Source organism: Petromyzon marinus, chromosome 40 (assembly GCF_048934315.1).
Source record: "Petromyzon marinus isolate PM22_M1 ecotype Great Lakes invasive population chromosome 40, UKy_Petmar_22M1.pri1.0, whole genome shotgun sequence".
NCBI classification, from domain to species: Eukaryota; Metazoa; Chordata; class Hyperoartia; order Petromyzontiformes; family Petromyzontidae; genus Petromyzon; species Petromyzon marinus.
This window is the reverse complement of record NC_133706.1, coordinates 10807757-10829028: the sequence shown is the minus strand read 5'-3', so window position 1 is coordinate 10829028 and position 21272 is coordinate 10807757. Positions and strand designations below refer to the sequence as shown.

At 52.4% G+C, this 21272-nt stretch overlaps 1 protein-coding gene across 2 annotated transcripts; it reads right to left on the bottom strand.

The window, feature by feature from the left end:
* Positions 1-206: 206 nt before the first annotated feature.
* On the bottom strand, positions 207-21026 carry SLC5A5 (solute carrier family 5 member 5). 2 transcript variants are annotated; one of them, XM_076073124.1, is made up of 17 exons: positions 20888-21026; positions 19124-19248; positions 17696-18099; positions 15498-15563; positions 15117-15168; positions 14572-14639; positions 13788-13942; positions 12335-12475; positions 10740-10869; positions 10366-10454; positions 8848-8960; positions 7675-7745; positions 6665-6751; positions 4468-4709; positions 4029-4132; positions 3261-3373; positions 207-2527 (listed from the first exon to the last, which is right to left on the bottom strand). In XM_076073124.1, exons 3-17 carry the CDS (start codon positions 18032-18034, stop codon positions 2333-2335), a joined length of 1965 nt encoding a protein of 654 aa, XP_075929239.1. In that variant the 5' UTR covers positions 18035-18099; positions 19124-19248; positions 20888-21026; the 3' UTR covers positions 207-2332. The 2 variants fall into 2 exon arrangements, with proteins under 2 accessions (XP_075929239.1, XP_075929240.1); XM_076073125.1 differs by lacking the exon at positions 20888-21026 and adding an exon at positions 19385-20193.
* Positions 21027-21272: the final 246 nt, after the last annotated feature.

Sequence of the window (21272 nt, the reverse complement as noted above, 5' to 3'; positions counted from 1 at the left end):
TAAGGTAGGCACTAATTAGGCGTTCACAGGTATGCTAATGACTGATTTAAAGTTAGGCTGACTGCCAGGATAGTGTAACTTTCAATAAGAAACATCCTTCAAATATAATTGGCTTATGGTCTCCTGGTCGAGAGAAATATAATAACAGCAGATTATTAATGTTAGAAATACATTTTACAAAAGGAAATGTAAGGCCACGAATGGGATACGACCACTTTAGTGTTTAATTTTCTGAAAACAGCATTGCATAGTTGTATCATTGTTAAGGCTGAAAAATGCCTCCTGTTATGGTAAACTTTTAAAAGCCTCTTAGCTAAGTAAGCCAGTGTGATGCACTGGTGGATTTTCTGAAATGGCACTTGTGGTCATCGGACAGGCGTTATATTTTCTTTAAACAAATGTGAAGTACATTGGGTCCAAAAAACGCATGCTCAGTTAGAATCGCAACAATGTACCTGTACAGTACGAGTACTTAAAAATGTTTAGTCTTGGACTTTAAACATTTCACAATCTGTTAAGTTCAGTAAGATCGTGTGCCAAATGCAAATGAATATGCTTATTTGTAGGTGCAAGCCAGCCCGATAAAACGTAACTTTACACAATTTATTAGCTGGGTATGGATATACTAACTAAACTATTTTATCAGGTAAGCCCCACTGAGCTACGTAGCTCTTTTTCAGAAGCGACCTGGCCACAATTGATAACTTAACGAAGTGGCTTATGTGGACATTTATGGCAGCCCAAATACTGTTAAACGGACGTTGATTCAAAATGTGGAGGGGAAAACCGGAGAACTCTGGGAAAAAAAATCAACGCGACCGCAGGGAGAACACGCCAAGTCCAAATATACAGCAGCAGGCGTCAAGGGTCGGGATCGAACCCACAACCTCCTTCATACCAGGCGAGGAAGTTAACATCTCCTAGCCAACCCCTATACAGTGCTACGGTTGGGCCCTTAAAAGCATCCAGTGTATACACAGAGGGCCCTGCACTACATTTCCATTTAAGAAAGTAAAACAAGGGCGGAAACGTGGGGTCAAATAAATGCTGGCTCTGCCAGTAAGCTCATCCACACAGTTATTACGATGCACCATCGTTAATGCCACGGTGCGGTGCTGTGGTCAAGTACAGGTAGGTTAATCCTTGTAACAAGAATTGGATTAAGGCTATCCCTGGGCTGTATGCCAGGACAATGATTTGGCCATCCTCCATCTCAAGTCACCAGATTCTGCCTTTACCCTGTGCGAGGCCATGCAAGACCACCCCCATGCTCTTTGTTAAGGCCCGATTGGTTAGGCTTCTCTTTCACTGCCTCTCCAGACTTGGTGAAAAAAAGGGCGAATATGTTTAAAAGACAATCACAGGCGGCTTGAACGAAGGGAAAATAATTATACACAAGTCAGTTTTGAATGGGAACATCAATGTTAAGTTATTTGTAGTTTTTTCTTAATTCTTAAGCAATCGGTAACACCATGGCCACGTTTGGCTATGGAGCCGCTGCAGACATTTCATTTCAGATTTTGGAAGACTTGTTCATCTCCAGGGTAAACCACGTGCTGCCCTTAGGTCAATCCACTGCTAGATGAGGGCCTCGCCCAGCCATGTGGGCGGGGATTATTTGACCATACTGAACCGCCAGTCATTTCTGGCTGGTTAAGGCGGGGAGAATAAAATGTGTATGCATAAAATGTGTTACAGCGATGGATTGTGCTGCGCTGATCTCCGCTGTCCACGTAGCCCCGCAGCTTGGAGCAACCCGCTACGCATCTTGGTCGCCCTCTCGAGCGCTAACCAGGCTCTATTCTGCTCAGCTTCTGGGGATCGCATTCGTCAATAAGCACTGCCCCAAAAAGGAGAAAGATTTAACGGCCGACTTTTTTTGGCAATGACCCTTTTTCATAGAGCACGCAAGTGTCGAGCAGCACGAGATTTTTGTCGTCGGCGTTTTGCGATGCGTGGGTATAGTCCGGGCTGGCTTGGTCACGGGCAACGTATAACTGTAGTGTAAGTGGATTTTATTTTCCAGCTCGCGGAGCTAAATCAGTGGACATTAGGCTCACACGAGCCATTTGGCAAATTCACTTCAAGTTAATCGAACAGCAGAGACGTTATATCTTACATGTTTGGTGTTCGTAGTTATCGTCTGTTATTTTCAAGCCATCGTTGACACATGTACAGTATATTGCTAATGCGGTGAAGTTTTAACAATGGTAAAAAAAAAATGTCCCAATTCTACAGACCTCGTTGACGCAGAAAGTGACTACACATTCCATGCGCGCACCCATTGCCGAACGTCACGCGGCGTGACCGAATACAGACCGAGACCACACGTTCAAACGTTGGTTTCGCGCTCGGACAGCAAACCGAATGTGACATCTCCAAACACCTTGTCTTTCCCGAGTACACATCGTTCGCCTGCGCTCGTCGCAATTCCCGCGCGTTCACCATCGTCGGAGTCTTCCAGAAAGTACATCTTTGGCGTGCTGCCTTTGCTGCCAGTGCTTTCCAGAGGGGCAGTGTCAAGATCCTAAAGTTAGCAACAGGCAAGTGTTAAACTCCCGGTTGGCTACGTACAGGTGCGCGAAAGGAGTGCAACGTTCCACACGTACAACTCGGCGAGCAAACGGTGACACGCGTGCCCACATTTTTAAAACGTGTTCACGTTTCAGTTTAAAATAGATTTGTTTGTTTAACCAGGTGAGAACCCAAGCGACCAGGATGAGGCTGGAGCATTTGTATGCCAGTATTGGGGTGGGGGAGGGAGCAATGGTTGTTACGCATCATCCCGCACCTCCGATTAGGACGGTTGACTACGCACGTTTATCAAGAAGTTCGCACCGTGCGTAGTTCAACGTGCATGCGCAGCCCAAATCACGTAGTTTGCCGGTAACTTTTAAAACTCGCCAAAATTCAGACCCCGACGCTGGCACACGGTGGTGGTCTGCGCTTGGCGAATGACGTCGCGGGACCTTAAACGCCCACTGCGAAGTGGATGGCGTATGGGATCATCACGGTTATCGTTCCCCGAAGTAACCAAATCGGGGCAGCCGCCAGGTTCGAACTGTGAACGTCGACAGGCGGTGGGTGCATGCCACCGCCCTTGCGCGTACGTTGAGCAATCACAACGCGAGACTATCGCAATGTTAAAATGAAATTTCTCGTTATTCAAATCCACATGGCATGTACTTAAAAGGGTAATCCGGTATCCAAATGCACGCACGCCACTCGCACCGTGGATGACAGCCGTCGGGGATTCTCACCTCGGAGTTTAGAGAGACCAGGGAATGTTTGTCCTTCTTGAGCTTGTTCTTTGACGGCCAGGAGAGGTCGCTCCACAGCAAGCCTGGCCCAATGTCCTCTCGCCGAGTTGGGCCTAGCATGAATGTGAACATCATCATCCTCATTTAGGCACGATTAATCCACTGCTGGATGAAGGCCTCCACAAACCGTTGCAAAGTTCTGTTTTCCTAAAGCACTCCACGCTACTCTAGTCTGCCTCGGCGTCATATATACTGTGCTTATCCTGGTCGGCTTTTAAGAACTGCCCTAGTTATACCTACAGTACTCCTCGGTACTTAAATTATGAGTGAATATCTTCCGGGTCGCTGGTAGACTGGATTAGGTAGACTACTCGTAGCCACAGGCATGGCGAAGAGGTAAACACACACAGCTTTAGACTATTTGGCTGCTATAAATTTCCACGTGACAAGCCACTTCGTTGAGCTATCATTTGTGGCCAGGTCGCTTCTGAAAAATAAGCTTATAGCTTTGGTGGGCTTTACCCGGTAAAATACAAAGTTTAGTTCTATTTAAGTCAAGATTTAGTTCTATTTGTATACTTTTTCGTGATTCGCTTTCCTTTCCTATACTTTTCACCCCTGTCATGTTTTTTCGTATCATTTGCTGTTGTAACGTTCTGACCCGCCCCGAATAGACATCTGTGAAAAAAAAGAGCTTTTTAGCTCATCGGGTTCCTCCATTGTTGTGACCAAAGCGTCCGTCTGCTGCAGGCGAGACTCGCCATTTACCTGTGAGGTAGCTGACAGCGATCCCCACCAGCATGGTGACGACCGTGCCCAGCGGCCCGAAGTACAGGTACGACATGGCATAGAAGCTGTCCGCCAGGGCGGGCCTGCACGGCACGACACGGGCGCACGCACCACCCACAAGCACAGCTGTGGTTCCGTGGGGCCAAAACGGTGGCACAGTTGACCAGGGGGCACCAAACGTTGCACCTCTCTCTTCCCGTGCTCACTTGGATTTTTCTACGGCTTCCCCCCCCCCCCCGGGGTATACGGCTATTATAAATTTCCACGTGATAAGCCACTTCGTTGAGCTATCATTTGTTGATAGCCAGGTCGCTTCTGAAAAAAAATAACTCCACAGCACGGTTGTGGCCTTAACCTGGTAAGATTAACAAAAAAATTCGTTCGGTTTAACCGCGGTGTTTATGATGACGGCACCAACCTGGCGGCATCACAGACCTCCGGCACCGCGGAGAGATTGGCCCCGAAGGCGCGCAGGTCGGGGGCGGCGCTCGCGTTCGCGGATCCGCCATGCAGGCGCCACGTGGCGGCGGCAGCGGCACCGCACGCCGACACGGAGGTGGGCAGGGCGCCCATGCCGGCCAGGCTGGGCGGGTAGATGGAGGCGCCAACGGAAATCCACAGCGACGCCACGAAGCCCGCGGCAAGGCCGACCAGCACCCCCTGGGGACACAGCGATCCACTCCGCAAACAAACAAAAAAAAACGACGGGAAACTCGCCACCCCTCTGCCGCCCCCAGCGCCAGGCACCACCCAGGCTGGACGCTCATTCAGACATCAGATCAGAATATTGATACTGGAGGAATCCGATTGGGCTACGAAGCTCGTTTTTCACACAGATGTCCAGATGTCAAGTCAAGCAGGAGATTGCCACTCTCTCACTGTCAAACGGTTCCCATACTAAGGTGGAAAAAGCATTTATGCATTAGCTCTGTCCAGTTATCAGCTACCAGGGGGGTGGTGGGGTGGTGAAGGGTTAACTTTCGTCAAGATGTTCCTACATTAACTAAACTTTTGCATAAAGTGGTGTTGCTCTTTGGTGATTTACTCCATGAAAAAACAGGCCCAATTGATTAAAGGGTTACCGATTGCTTTGATACACAAACATACACCAGTGTACAAAAGGATGCAAAATGTTTATTGAATCTTGACAGCAATCCACCAGCTTTCTGGAGTTGCAGAATCCAAGCATCTACACGCAAAAGTAAGTCAAGCTCGTGCCTCGTGTAAGTCACGTGCAATTCCGAATCCCTCCCCTCGCCCCATCCCCTGTGAAAACGGACGCTGCTCCATGCAGCAGCGCCGAGGTCCTTACTCGGCCTTTGTTTCCCCCATCCTCATCTTTCCTGGCCCTTTGCACCAGTTCGTCCATCACTTTACTCTTTTTTCTCACTTTTTCTCTTCTCCCTTTCATATCCCCCTTTCTTTCCCCCCCATGCATTACAACATCCTCGACTCCTCCCCCCTTCCAGTGGCGTGCCGTGGGCAAAAATGTTCCTAATTGCATCATTTATCTTCCTCGTTGCCGCCTCCCGTGTCCGGACGTCGTACCGCGACAACAACAGACCGATCGCCATTGGTACGTGCTTACGTTGAACTTCAATTCGCAGTGGCTGCAACGGTCGAGCACGCTGGACGTGCGACTGCACCGGGGGCCTACAGGCTGGAGGGGGGCCCCAGGTCGCCGACCATGCCACGCAAACAAGAGCGCTGGTTTTGTTCGACTGGCTCGGTGCGTCATCATGGAATGGGTCACACGCAGTCATCCACGGACTTGAAGTGCGTCAAGGAGACGGAGCTTGTTGTGGATATCTTTTAACCGCAGTCATTAAATTTGACGAGCCGGCAGTGTTCTGCACCTGCGGAAAAGCGGACAGAATTTTGGAAGCTACGGCGGTGTTTGTGGGACGCGTTTGGCATAACCGTGCACATCGTGCACCAGGGAAATGTTGCACCGTCGACATCGCCAGCCGATGTGGTCATTGTTGAGATGCATCGATGCTTAAGCCATGGTCGAAGTGACTCAGAAGAGGTGGGAGTGCTCGCCGAGCGAGCCAGCACCGTTGAGAACCTGGGTTCGAATCTAGGTAGTCGCTTTGCGATTAATCCAGGTTCTTGAGTAAAGAGAGGTCAAAGTTTCAGCCCGGTCACCAAAGACTGGACACGGAAATAAAAAGGATCACCTTAAAATTTGGTTCTGGACTTAATTTGGCTAAACTCCAGGTCTGAGAAATAAATATTACTTGTCTGTCATGCAATGCTCTAATATGCTGAGAGGGTGGAAAAGTGCTTCCCCCCCCCCCCTCTGCTGCGTGGACCAGAGATCGCTCGAAGGGATGTCGGCAGTAGCTTCGTGATATCCGCTTCTGTGGACCATCACCTAACGTGGTGCAACCGCTCTGCGAGAGACCCGATTGGACGCTCCGTCTCCGCACCTCCTCCGATTTAGCACGGCTGGCTCCGTACAGTGTGTGAAAGAAGTTCACACACACACACACACGTCTCGTCACATGGACACCGGGTAGAACAATTTTGGAAGAAAAAAAAGTGAGCACAAAAAAAACCGAACACAAACGAAGGAGGATGGGGGGGGGGGAGCCATTCTCGCCGAGACGTACGGTGGAATTGGACGGCGGAACAAAGATGCCGAGGCTGAAGGCCCCGAGCAGAGGGCCGCTCACGACGCCCATCACGGTGAAGGAGGCCTGCACGCCACACACAGCCGTCCCCGTCCGTACATTCTGTACGTACGTTGAACTTTTTTCGCACCGTACGTAGCCTACCGTGCTAATCGGAGTTTTGAGGGGGGGGTGGGGGGGAGGGGGCGGGGAAGGACAAACTAAACACAAAAAGCAGTTTGTAAGAAACGCGTGCATAGCTCTCAGTGGCTTGCTCATATCGGAAGGAAGCGCGTTCTGGACGGCCGCAGAAGCCCATCCGAAAGCTCGCGATGCGGTGACCACCGTCTTTGTCCGATGGCTCGTGCCTCTCCCTCCCTCGATTCAAACGAGTTCACACCCTCGCTTGCGCGGCGGCGGCGGCGTCAAGCGCGCGTGTTGTCAACAATCGGAATCGACCAATTATCTTTAAAAGTTCAATTTAAAAAAAAAAAACTCTTGCATTGGCGTTAGGAATTGTTGTTTTTGCACTGGCGAGTTGGCACATTCCCACCACCCAGGAATGTCCCCGTCACTGTTGTCCGCTGCCGACAATGTTTCTTGGGCTGCGGTTGCCCTTGCAAAAGAGTTGCTCAGCTCAATGGGTTTAAAGGGTAAAATAAATTCCGAGTCCGACGGACGTTTTGTATGCATGTAGAACCACTTTTCGCACCGTACGTAGCCAACCGTGCTCAAATTCGGAGGTGTGAGGGTTGCCCAAAACTTGGGGGACACAAACCAGAGCAAAGCGAACTGGATGTCAGCTACCCGTCAGTTTCCGTACTTGTTAACGAAATAGGACCAAGACGTCCGTTGGAAAAGCATTCGAGAGAATCCCTGCTCGTGCACGATTTGTCTTCCCTGTTTACGTTAACATTGGGAGGCATTGAGGGGCACTTTTATATTTCGACACAAATGTTGACTTGCAAGCACGACCACTGCTGGGAGTGTGAACGAGATTCCGAGTTTACCTGCAGAACTCCGCCACCCAGCAGGGATGACAACGCCGCCACGATGATGCACAGGGACCCGTACAAGAACGCTAAAAAGACAAAGATCCCCCGTATAGCCTTGACAGACCGTTGGGACAAGTGGTGTTAAGCGAGCACCTATGAAGGCTGGCATGGCACACGAGGGGGCGAGTGGCCAGCACAACGCCCGGCCGCCTTTGTCTCCCTAGTGAGGATATTTACACACCGCACCAGGTTCTCATTTGAGGCCGAGTCGACCTAGAGGAGGCCCAGGACCGGTTCAGACATTCATCAGCGATGTTGGCCTTGAGTGGGAATCGAACTTCGGTCACCGGGTTCATAGCGTAGCGCCAACCGCTACACTACACACACGCACGGCGTATCACCCACAGCTACACCCCTACGTCGCTTACCGGCAGGCGCACAGATGTTCAAGTGCAGCTCTTTGGTCAATCCACTGCTGGATGAGGGCCTCCATAATTACCATGGCGGGCCGGCGGGGGGTGTGGGGGGGGGATTTTTATTGTACAAGGAGCTCGACCGTACCCATCTGGGCTCGGGGGTAGGAAGGGGGCTTGGGGCTGAGAGGGACGCCGAGTAAAAACTAAAACAAACTATTTTTATATTCTTCTTAATTTAAACTATTTTTATTTCACCAGGTAAGGCCCCATTGAGCGATGTAGCTCTTTTTCAGAAAGCAAACTGGCCACAAATGATATCTCAACGAAGTGGATTATCATCACGTGGAAATAAATGTATTGTAGCCAAATACTCTAAAAAGGCGTGTTTCTAAATGTGGAGGGACAAAACGGGAAGACCCCGGAGAAAAACTCCACGCGACCACGGGGAGAGAGACACGCAATCTCCAAATATACAGGCGGTGTCAGGGTCGGGATCCAACGCACGACCTCCTGTATACCGGGAGAGGCAGCTAACATCTCGCCCACCCTGGCATCCACAGTAAGGGGCTCGCTCGGGGGCCCTGGACGGTGGGCCAAGCCGCCACGCGCTGTCTCACCGTGCTCGCCGCTCGCCGCTCTCAGCCGCGGGCGGAAATCGAACCGAGGTCGCCGGGTTCGGAGTGCGTCAACCAACCCCGCCCCCCCACCCATAACTGGCGGGGCGACGTTTCGGGGGGCGGGGGGGGCTGGCCGGCACCGCGCGTGAACTCACAGAGGCCCTTGGAAATGAGCGCGAGCTTCCTCTCCGGCAGCACCCTCACGTTGGGCTTCAGGAGGTCCTCGAGCGTCACGGCCGCCAGTGCGTTGATGCTCGTCGATGCCGTGCTGGGCACGGTCGGGGGAAGTGGGGGTGGGGGTCACAGCGACAGCGATCGCCTCCCCGTTGCTCGCCACGCGGCCCCCCCTCAGCACTCACCAATTCAAGTCTAGGTCGCTCGGTCGCTCGGTCGAACCCCCCCCACCCCCCACTGAGCGGCCAATTGCCTCCTTAGCGCTCTGTCGCTACGAGGATGGTTACCGTTCCCGTGACGGTGGCGTCTCTTTCACAATGCAGTCAAGCACCACACTGCAGGTCACACTCACCCACTCACCACACTCACTCACTACATTGTAGGTCACACTCACCCACTCACCACACTCACTCACTACATTGTAGGTCACACTCACCCACTCACCACACTCGCTCACCACACTGCAGGTCACACTCACCCACTCACCACACCCACTCACTACATTGCAGGTCACACTCACCCACTCACCACACTCACTCACTACATTGTAGGTCACACTCACCCACTCACCACACTCGCTCACCACACTGCAGGTCACACTCACCCACTCACCACACCCACTCACTACATTGCAGGTCACACTCACCCTCTCACCACACTCGCTCACCACACTGCAGGTCACACTCACCCACTCACACCACTGCAGGTCACACTCACCCACTCACCACACTCACCACTGCAGGTCACACTCACCCACTCACCACACTCACCCACTCACCACTGCAGGTCACACTCACCCACTCACCACACTCACCCACTCACCACTGCAGGTCACACTCACCCACTCACCACACTCACCCACTCACCACTGCAGGTCACACTCACCCACTCACCCACTCACCCACTCACCACACTGCAGGTCACACTCACCACTGCAGGTCACACCACTGCAGGTCACACTCACCAACTCACCACTGCAGGTCACACCACTGCAGGTCACACTCACCACTTTATCTCTCTGCTTCTTCTCTCGCACTGCTCCACTCTGAATTCCCTCCCATCGTCTTAACTTCCAAAGTTTTTATTAGAACCTCTCAATTAAAAAAACAAACCGAATCGACTCACATCTCTTATACTCTTAATTGCGCTGTCTGTTGCACGCTGCTTGTGGGTCTCTGCGCTGCAGATCGTCTCGATGCTTTAAAAAAAGACCTCTGCTTAAATTTGGTAAGAACTCTGAACGTTGAAAGAAGCGACCGTGGGCTGTGGTCATCACAAGGCCTCATTTCAACCGGGTCTGTCCAGCTCAGCGAAACGTAAAACATTTCTGCGTCCGGCACACCGCATCCGGTATCCCTCCAGCCGTGGCGGCTACGCAGCACGTGCCACCTACTACTCCAGTCTACCAGCGACCCGGTGAATACTCCCTTCGCCATTACATCACCGACAGTGAGAATGAACGAGTCAATGTGGCCGTGAACGCAGTGTGCGATGGGTACCTCAGTGTCCCAGAGTACGCGCAGGACAGGAAGAGCCCCGGAACGCCGGGAATGTTTTCGAAAATATCCAGCACAAAATACGGCATCAGCTGCAGGAATATCAGCCAGGTGGCGACGCGATGGATGAGTGAAAAATAGTACCGAACTGCGACGCAAAACACTAAAAATATGCAAATGAATAAATAAAATTACCCAGCAAAAAAAAAACGCAAATAAAGTGAGCAAGTGAATGGAAGAGTGAATGAGTGGGTGAGTAAATGAGCGAGTGGTCGGGTGGATGGATGAATGGATGCGCGAGTGGGCGAGTGAATGAGCGGGCGAGTCCACGATTGAACGGATGAGTGAGTGAGCGATCGAGGTGCTGGTCTGCCTACCTGGTCGGGGGCGGTCACAAGGCCGGCCTGCAGCGGGTCACAGTCCTTGTACAAGGCGAACATGACAAGGCCGCACATGCCGGCACTGCATACGATCACCCACAGCCCCAGCAGATTCACAAACAGGGCCCTGCAAAAGCCACAGTGGGTAGCACACGGCAATCGCCCATGGCCCGGAGCAGCAGTTCCCAGCCTCTCTGGCCGTGCGCCAATAGCATTTCCTTAAATGAAAAGCTACCCCAAATGTACCGTGAAAAGTCAATTAAAAAAAGCCGTAGACACAAAGGGAAACCCCTGCTTGCCACCGACTTATCTACATTGTGCAATCGGCGGTAAAAACAAAGAGTTCCGCGCACCACTTGTATGTACGTATGTTGAACTTCTTTCACACCATACGTAGCAACCCGTGCTAAGCAGAGGTGGCCTTGTGCACCAGTGGTCTGGGAACCGACCCGGACAGTCTATGAATTGGCATCTGTGAATTTAGCATCCGTCTTTGGGTTGAAGGAATTGATTTGTATCGAGATCTGGTACCGGTATTGCCGTGTTCAACTTTATTGCAGTCAACGGCACAGCTTTGATACTTGACCTGGTCGACTGATTGACACAATGACCCCCCATGTCGCCTTAACAAACTGTTGGTGCAAATGCTGTTAACGAGCACCTACGAAGAGGCCGGCACAGCACATGAGGGGGTGGATGGCCAGCACTACGCCCGACCGCCTTTATCTCTCCAGTGGCGATAATTTTACACACCGCACCAGGTACTCATTTGAGGTTGAGTCGACCTAGGGGAGGCCCAGGACCGGTTCACATAATCATCACTGGTGGTGGCCGTGAGCAGAAATCGAATCCGGGTCGCCAGGTCCATAGCGCGGCGCGCTAACTGCTACACACCCACACACACCACAACAAAAACCCCATATAGCCTTAACAGACTGTAGGGGCAAGTGCTGTTAGCGAGCACCTATGAAGGCCGGAACGGTACACGAGGGGGTGGGTGGCCAGCACCACGCCCGACCACCTTTATCTCCCTAGTGGCAATGTTTACACACCGCACCAGGTACTCATTTGAGGCCGAGTCGACCTAGGGGAGGCCCGGGACCGGTTCAGATAATCGTCACTGGTGTTGGCCGTGAGCGGGAATCGAACCCGTGTCGCCGGGTTCATAGCGGAGCGCGCTAACTGCTACACTATCGCTCCCCACCACAACACGCATACACACACACAGACACACACACAGACACAACCCCGGGTTTGGTCTGCATGTAGAAACCCAAACGCGGCGACTCGCGGTTGGGAATCGCCGGCCTAGGGCAGCGATTTTCTTTGCAAGGCCCACGGGCCACTGGCGGCCCCTGGGTGGTCTTTAGTGTGACCCACGAAAATACACAAAATGTGAAAACACACCCCCCCCCCCCATCATCGTCCTGACACAAACCCCAATGGTTTAAAATGTGTGGCAGCCCTCACACGAATGATGTCTTATCGGTGAAAGTGCCCCTGCCCCAACCCCCTCTGAAAGTTAGCGAAGAACACCGGCCTAGAGGGGCTGGGGGGGGGGGGGGTGTTGCCGTGGTGCCGCAGTGCCCAACCTGCGGGCCTGCGTCTCCGAGCGGCAGGCGAGGTAGCGCTGCACCTGCGCCTGGTTGACGCCGTACATGGAGAGCCAGAGAAGGGTCGCTCCCGTCGTGAGCGTCCAGAACGTGTATCTCCGCCGGGGGTCTGGGTCAAAGCTGGCAGCGAGAGTGTGCGTCGTCGACGTCACCACGGCTTCCATTCGCGACTTGTGTTTGCACAAAAACAACTAAACGGCTCTTGCAAATTGGTCGATTCGTGAAATGTTTGAAACTCCGGGAGACTATGAACACACTGCTCCCGATCGTCACCCCCTACCGCGGTAGGGCAGCGGAGCCCAGACGCCTCCACTCCGTCCCTAATAATGGAGGGTGTTTCGCTCTGGGTTTGTTCCACGTCATCTACTCCCCCCTCCTTCTCCCTATTTGAAATCTACTTTGTATTCTGGGTTCTAGAATAACAATAAACAAGGGGGCAGCCTTTCCCTACAAACCATGGCCAGCGTAACGCGTCTGATTATGTCACCAAGCCCCGCCCATCACCTCCTATCCAGTGTCACATGCGGGGCCACAGTTGACACTTCTATTTTCCCGTAGTTATTTGCGTGTGTTTATTCCATTAGTCGAGTGATCGATCGATAAATCAGTCGAGTCACTTGAAACATTACTCAGACACAAGTGGTCGGATAGTCCAGCTCACGTAAAAAAAAACTACTACACTTAAAACCCCAGCACCCACCTCACCCTGGTCCAAAACCCCAATGTTATTTGCAAGTACGTCGATATACAAGCCATTTCAACTACAACTCTGATATTAAGTGTGCATTCAAAATGTAACATTTGCTCAGTTTGCTTTTACTATTTTGTTCCGTCCGAAATGATTGAACCAATTCAGCCAGTACAGCCAGCACAGCCAATAGATCCACTACAGCCAGCACAGACAGCAAAGACAGCAAAGCCAATACAGCCAGCACAGCCATTTATAACTCTTATTAGGGGGAGCAAATGTTGTTCCCTGTTGTTAACAAATGTCGTGCCCGTTTCTCTGGTCGTTCAAACATTCCCTTAATATTTGTTCTTGGAGGCGGCAAAATTATAATCGCACCAGCTCAGAGCTATTAACGCTGTACCGGCCTCTAAAGCACCTGGGGGCACACTTCAAGCAGTGCAGGTGTTGACACTGCGGCTCACCCCCAGGCTCACCCCCAGGCTCACCCCCAGGCTCACCCCCAGGCTCACCCCCAGGCTCACCCCCAGGCTCACCCCCAGGCTCACCCCCAGGCTCACCCCCAGGCTCACCCCCAGGCTCACCCCCAGGCTCACCCCCAGGCTCACCCCCAGGCTCACCCCCAGGCTCACCCCCAGGCTCACCCCCAGGCTCACCCCCAGGCTCACCCCCAGGCTCACCCCCAGGCTCACCCCCAGGCTCACCCCCAGGCTCCACGAATCCCCCGCGGGTGGTACTACTCACTCTCCAAAGTTGATCCGCGAGCCGTTGTTCACGCGGGAAATGGCCGTCGAGATCCCACCGACCTCCATCGTGCCCTGGATCAGGACGGCCCAGAACCCGGCCAGCATCACCATCACCTGGAAGGCGTCCGTCCACACCACCGCCTTCATCCCACCCTGGAGGCCGGTGGGGGTGGGGGGGATGGCGTCGGTAGCGGGTTAAAAAGGGGCGGTGCATGGAAATTCACCGTTTAAAAAGAAAAAAAAAATCACATCCAGCGAGGTATGTGGTAACGTGGACTTGGTCAGCGGTGTACAAGCGCCGGCGAACGAAAACCCGGCAAAAAATGTACAACAGGTGACGCGTCTGGATCTCTCTCCTATCAATAAAAGGACCATCGCCCGCAACGTTGTCCATTATATGGGTAAACGATAATCTCTCGAAGGCGGTGTTTACCGACACATTTTTGTCGAGGGTTTGTGTCACCACATCTGCACCCTGCCAATTAATCCCAAACCAGATGACCAGCACCACATCCTCATCACACCAACAGCAGCAGCGACCGCCCACAAGCGCCAGCAACAGCCTGCAAACGCCAGCAACAGCCCACAAGCGCCAGCAACAGCCTGCAAACGCCAGCAACAGCCTGCACCAAGTCAATGAGGGACGGCTGCATCAACTGCCCCCCCCTTGCATTGTTTACATATCACGGACTTGCAAGGCGCGACTCAAAATGTTGGAGAGGTTTGTTTTTTTGTTTTTGTTTTGGAACCTTGGAAACTCGTCAGCAGCAGGGGCGACTTACGATGGTTGTGTAGAATGTGCAGATTGCTCCACTCGAGAGAACGGAGAACCAGATGCTGAGACCCGTCACTGAGCAAGGAAACAAACACCCCCATTCACTCTGGGAAGGGGCCTTCATTCAGCAGTGGATCGATCCTGGCTGATGACGCTGATGATGATGGACAAATTAATGTTCACGTCACACCCCCAGGGGAATTGCTTTTCCAAGTTTAATTTGTTTTACCAAAGCTCAAGGGACCAGCGGATGGATTGCATCTGCAAGAGTGACCTGGGGTCACCAATATGGACAGAAGCACAACGACACAAAAACAAAGCACGGCAGCGGAACAAATAGAAATCGGAGCAAAATAATCGTGGCACGGAAGGTACCGAACGCACAGCAGGGACGCAAATCCACACACGGGATTAAATTAATTTTCTCGAACAAAAGTTGGCTCTGGCAAATTTACTTAACAACAATAATAATAATAAAAGACATCCACAGTAAAATTAGGCTTCAGAAACAACGATATGGCCCTGTGGGGTGATTACACGCGACCCGCTGACCTTGATTGAGGATGAGAGCCGGAGCGTAGATGACCACTCCCGTGTACAGGACCTGAAGCAGCAGCAGCAGCAGCAGCAAAAAAAACAATTTCTGGTCAGCGTGGAAGACTCGGCCCGAAATAACCCGCTAGACTGGCTCTCTCCAGACGAGCTCCCTCGAGCGGAAAGGCCCTCCTGCCGGCGGTGCCGCGGCCAGGCAATTGCGGGGCTGCGCCTTTACCCCCATCTCCCCCCCCCCCCTTTTCACCAGACGACCCGACACAAGATACAGCCGGGGGCCGCCCTCCGGGCTTGCTGCGAGCGCCGCCCGAACCCCTCGCCATCCCTGTACAGTGGGAGTTGGTTTTGCTCGCAGTTTCAAGAGGGGCCGTGTTTCTTTACCGTGGCAACGATGTACTGGGTCGTTCCGCAGAGCCGCACGACTTTGTTGAAGCGCATTTCCAGGTACTGCGGGGAAAGAATGTCATCGGGCCGTGAAATATAAAAGCAGGTGCGTGCCTGTGACCAAAAAAATTAAAATCACTTAAGCAGCTTTGAGCCTGGATATGTAGCTTGGATGGGTGAACGCCACGCACAAAGCAGGTCAACGGGTTTCTGGGGATACATCGGCGGCTTCATCATCAGTGATTTCTCACCGAGACTTACAGACTCGACCGCAGAGACCCACAAGCTCGCAGAGATCTACAGAGAGACCCACGCACTCGCACAGAGACCCACAAGAATTGCACAGCCCACCGATGAACGTGAAATGTCACGATTCTGCTCTATTTTCTCACACACACATTGAAAAACAGTTGGAGGTTTATAGATACACACACACCACAAACACTCGCCACCGCCACCCATACTATGCTATATGTCATCTAAGTTCAGAACATTTAGGGGAATATGTTTTTGCAAAAGTGTGAACGATCAATAATAAAACCAGAATGGTTCCGCTTGATTTCCCTTGTGTTGAATTAGGTATTTGATGATCCTTTATGACAGTGTTGTACTGCAGTGGAGGGATGGCTCTTGTCCATAATATCTGGAAACCTTGCTTCATTTAACAGGCCACCGACCTGCTGATGAGTTAGAAAGTCGAAACCGTTTCACACTACTGTAGAGTTTGCCAACTCAAACAAACTCTGCTGGACAGCAATCGTCCAAATGATTCTAAAGAAATCGACATTAATACGGCAACACCTCGATATGCCATTTTTCTGCAATACAAAGTTTCAGCATAACGAACTTTGGATTTATTATCATCATTTTAACGGTAAGAAGAAAGTTAAATAATAAATAAACACGAAATAAATTATGAATGGTGTTGGTCTCCTGTATTGCAGAAATAACAATAAAAATATGTTTATTCACTGCGTTTCTTTGATTTGTCTGTACAGTTTGAAATGGAATATTATTTGCAACGTGAATTGTCGTTGTTAACAATATGAATGGCAAGTTGTTAAGTGTTGGTAGCATCAAATAGTAAGTTACAAAGGCTGTGAGAACACATCCTCATAATTCTGTTATAGGCGATTCAATACGTGACGTTTCAATACACGAACGAAGCTGCAGGAACGCATCTACTTCGTATATCGAGGTATTACTGTAGAGTACAAAAGTCGCATATCCAACTTGCTGGGTTCCGTGGTGGTGAGATGTTAACTCCCTCGCCTGGTATACAGGAGGTCGTGGTTTCGATCCCGACCTTGACGCCTGTATGTGTGGAGTTTGCGTTTTCTCTCTCCCCGTGGTCGTGTGGATTTTTCTCCGGGCCCTCCGTTTTTTTTTTCCCCTCCACAATTAGAAACGCGCGTTTAGAATGTTTGTCCGCTATAAATGGCCACGTGATAAGCCGCTCCGTTGAGCCGCCATTTGTGTCCGCCAGGTCGCTTCTGAGCAAGAGCTACGTAGCTCAGTGGGCCTTACCTGGTGTAAAATAAAAAATATAAACAAGTTTCATAGTTTAGCGTTGGAATAGTTGAAACTGTGCACAATGACAATTACAGCGCGTACAGAGGCAATGGCTCAGGGCGGCATTGCGACGTTGTACTGCACGACAGGACAGTAGCTCTATGTACATTTTAGTCAGGTGGATAAATCGTTCGGCGCCGCCGCCGCCGCGTTGGCCGTGGTGCACGAACGCACGGCAACTCGCACTCCGTCAACAAGGCCGCCTTTTAAATGTAGTAATCCATCGGCGACGTTTCGGGCAACGGCCCTTCAAAGCACCGTCCGATTAAGCATGGTTGGCTACGTACGGTGCAAAAGAAGTTCTACATACGGTACATACATAGCAGAAGGGTAATTGTCTGAAACGTAGCCGATTATTATGTATCATTATGTATGGTAATAGTAATAAGATGGTTAAAATGTGAACCATCTTCCCCCTTCCTAACCTCACCCACCCCTCCTCCCTCTCCCTATCATCACCCTTCCCATGCCATCCCTCCACCCCCCACCCCCAGCCAATACTGGTGCGCACCGGCAAATCTGAGCAAAAAAAAATAATCACCAAAATATTACGAGCAAAAAAATCAAACCCCATGCCGACTGCTCAATGAACATTGCCAACTTGTCCCGGCGCCACCCCCAACCTGATAAGTGCTGGTGATGCCCAGGCGGTAGAAGACGGGCAGGAAGACGTACGCCGTGATGAAGACGTTCACCGACTGACCCAGGCACATCTGCAGGAACTTGGCACCGTAGCGATACGCCTCGCCCGGCACGCCGAGCACCTGCACGGCCGACATGAAGCTGGCCGACAGCGAGAGCCCCACGGGCAGGGCGCTGAGGTGCCGCCCGCCCATGAAGAAGTCGCCCGTGGTGCGCTGGCCGCCACCGCGCAGCGCGTAGAAGATCCCGATGGACGTCGACACGAGCAGCATGACCGCGAAGACGCAGTAGTCCCACGGGCTGAAGCCTCCGCCAGCCATCGGCGGGGGCAGCGGGGGCGGCCGAGTCGGCGGAGGAGATTTCGTGCTAACCTGCGCTGACGCTGCTGTGGGTTTTCAGCGGAGACGCGACACACCAACAAAGATCAACACCACCCCCCACCCCCCACCCCCCCGTGTAGACTGAACAGACGGTTTGCGGCAAGTGCTGTTAGCGAGCACCTATTAAGGCCGGAACGGTACACGAGAGGGTGGGTGGCCAACACCACGCCCGGCCGCCTTTGTCTCCCCAATGGCGATCTTTACACACCGCGCCAGGTACTCATTTGAGGCCGACCTTGGCGAGGCCCATAACCGGTTCAAATAATCGTCACTGGTGATGGCCGGGAGCGGGAATCGAACTCGGGGAGTCGGGTTCATAGCACAGCGCGCTAACGGCACACGAGTAGAGACGCAGGCACAGACACACGCACAGGCACTATTATTGACACACAGGCACTATTATTGACACACAGGCACTATTATTGACACACACACACGGGGACGGGGGGTGTCGCGTGCGCGCGCACACACAGGAGTGACACACACACACGGGAGTGACACACACAGTGACACACACACAGTGACACACACACAGGAGTGACACACACACACAGGAGTGACACACACACAGGAGTGACACACACACAGGAGTGACACACACACACACAGGAGTGACACACACACACACACACAGGAGTGACACACACACACGGGAGTGACACACACACACGGGAGTGACACACAAACAGGAGTGACACACAAACAGGAGTGACACACACACACACACCACACACACAGGAGTGACACACACACAGGAGTGACACACACACACAGGAGTGACACACACACACACACAGGAGTGACACACACACACGGGAGTGACACACACACACAGGAGTGACACACACACACAGGAGTGACACAAACAGGAGTGACACACACACCACACACACACAGGAGTGACACACACACAGGAGTGACACACATACGGGAGTTACACACACATGAGTGACACACATACGGGAGTTACACACACACACATGAGTGACACACATACGGGAGTTACACACACACACACAGGTGTGTTACCTTTCCCAAAGGGCCGGGATAGGTGACCGGTAGAGAGAGGGGGAAGCCGCCCAGGACGCGCCCGATGACCGTGGTGACTTTGGTCGACTTCTCTCCTCCTCCTCCTCCTCTGGGACACAACGCCGCTGCGTGCAACACAACCAGCAGCTCGCTACTGGACGACGATCAAATTCACCGAAGGCGAAAAACTTATCTGGGTGCTACACTGATATTGCTCAAGAGCGCATTCGTGATGTTAATGATGACGACGATGATACTGACAGAAGAGCCCAATGTCTCTCCTCCGTAGTGCTCGCTGGGTGTGTCTGCCGATGGCCACGTCGTGAGCGGGAGGAGGAGGACGCACTCAGGTTCTCAATATCCGCCTCTCGAACCCCCTAGGAGCCACCGCCCCACACACTCACCTCGACCCCCACCCCACGCCGCTAACCCATCGCCCATCTTCTTAAACAAGTAACACGGCTGTGTGAAGATCACACGCGGCCAGCTGCTGGCACGCGCAAGTTCCTCACTCCCACTTCTCTCTCCAACTCTTCTCATTGACCAGAGCGGTGAATTATTATCAGACAAAACCCCCCCCCTTAATCACCACAAGTTGCGAGGGTGGCTGAGTGGCTGGGTGGCAATCTTCACCCAGTAGCGAATTCATCTAGAAGCTGTGCAAGTCTTCACATGCAATTTCCGGGCACCCCATTATCTTTCAATGAATGATCACTAAACAGCCTGGTGAAGTATGGTCAAACCGTCCCTCCCCTCCAAACCACAACTTGCACGGCCATAATGATGGGTGGGGTGGTGGGAAAAGAGGATATTCATCCAGCAGTGGATCGATGAAGGTCGTGCATTGTACGACCGATGGGAGGTGGGGGATGAGGCGGTGCGTGTTGGCACAGCGCGCGAGACGCGGGATCAGCCCGTGGCATTGGCGCAGTGGTGCCGTCTCCTCCTCCTCTCCACCACCACCTTCAGCTGCTACGCGCTCGGGCTTAAAGAATGGTGAGGGTCCCAAAATGGGGGGGGGGGGCGTTGAGGCCGGATTTGTTGGGTGGTAGCGGCACCAACGGCGCCTCCGCTCCAGCGACGCTCGCGTGCGTAAATATGAACGGGAAGCCCCCACTGATTGCCTTCGTGATTCGCACAGGCTGATTGGTTACACAATAGGCCGCTCATGAAAAGCAATTTTTATAAGTAGCGCGCACGTGCGCTGTGATGAGTCAACGGTAATGATCGGGGTTGGAGCGGTGGTGGTGGTGGTGGCAGTGACGAGCGCGTTGCACTGCGACTCCGGCGGTCCTGAGTTCGATTCCCAGCGCCGGCTCACGTCTGTGGTGAGCGCCTGAGATGCGAGGGTGAAACCAAAAGTCAACATTGAAAGGCGCTCAATGCCGGGCGCAATCGGCGATTGAAAACGATCCCGTGGCGTTCAGTGCCAAATCGGAAGCATTAATGAGCACGTGCGCGCGTTCACATTAAAGGCTATCGCCATGCACTGCTCCCAATGTGTGCTAAACCACTTATCTTAAAAGCAGCCTTTGGTGCATTCAAACGTCAAACAAATCGATAATTGTTTAACTTTAAAACCATCTCACGAGTTCAAATAACACGTCTCGTTTAATTACATTGCTTTTTAATTGTTGGGGAGAGTGCGGTGAGCGAGCGCCTACAAAGGCCAGCACAGCACACGAGGGGGTGGGTGGCCAGCACCACGCCCGGCCGCCTTCGTCTCCCTAGTGGCGATGCTCACACATCACACCAGGTACTCACTTGAGGCTGACTCGACCTACGGGAGGCTCAGGGCCGGTTCCGATAATCGTCGATAATCAATCGAACCCGGGTCGCCAGGTTCGTAGCGCAGGTGCGCTCACCGCAACATCACCGCTCACTCAACCACTAGCCCCGCCTACCGCTCGTAGGCCCCGCCTACTGCCCAAGTAGCCCCGCCCACTGCTCAGGTAGCCTCGTCCACTGCTCAGGTAAGGGGCCGTCCATAAATGACGTCACATATCTGGGGGGGGTCAGACATTTGTGACGAGGGGGGGTTTGAGAAATGTGACGTCACGTGAAAATGCGCAACTTTAAATAAACATAGACAACACGTTCTACTTAAATTTTGATTTAAAGCTTTCGTGACTGCAGGGATTCATATTCT

Bases quoted from the DNA above. Each gene is read 5' to 3' on its own strand.
- SLC5A5 (XM_076073124.1), bottom strand. From the start codon at position 18,034: ATGGCTGGCGGAGGCTTCAGCCCGTGGGACTACTGCGTCTTCGCGGTC. The intron at 10,455-10,739 runs GTAGGCAGACCA...ATATTCCTGCAG, and splicing joins TTGTGACCGCCCCCGACCAG to CTGATGCCGTATTTTGTGCT. The intron at 3,374-4,028 runs GTAAATGGCGAG...CATTCATGCTAG, and splicing joins CGCTGTCAGCTACCTCACAG to GCCCAACTCGGCGAGAGGAC.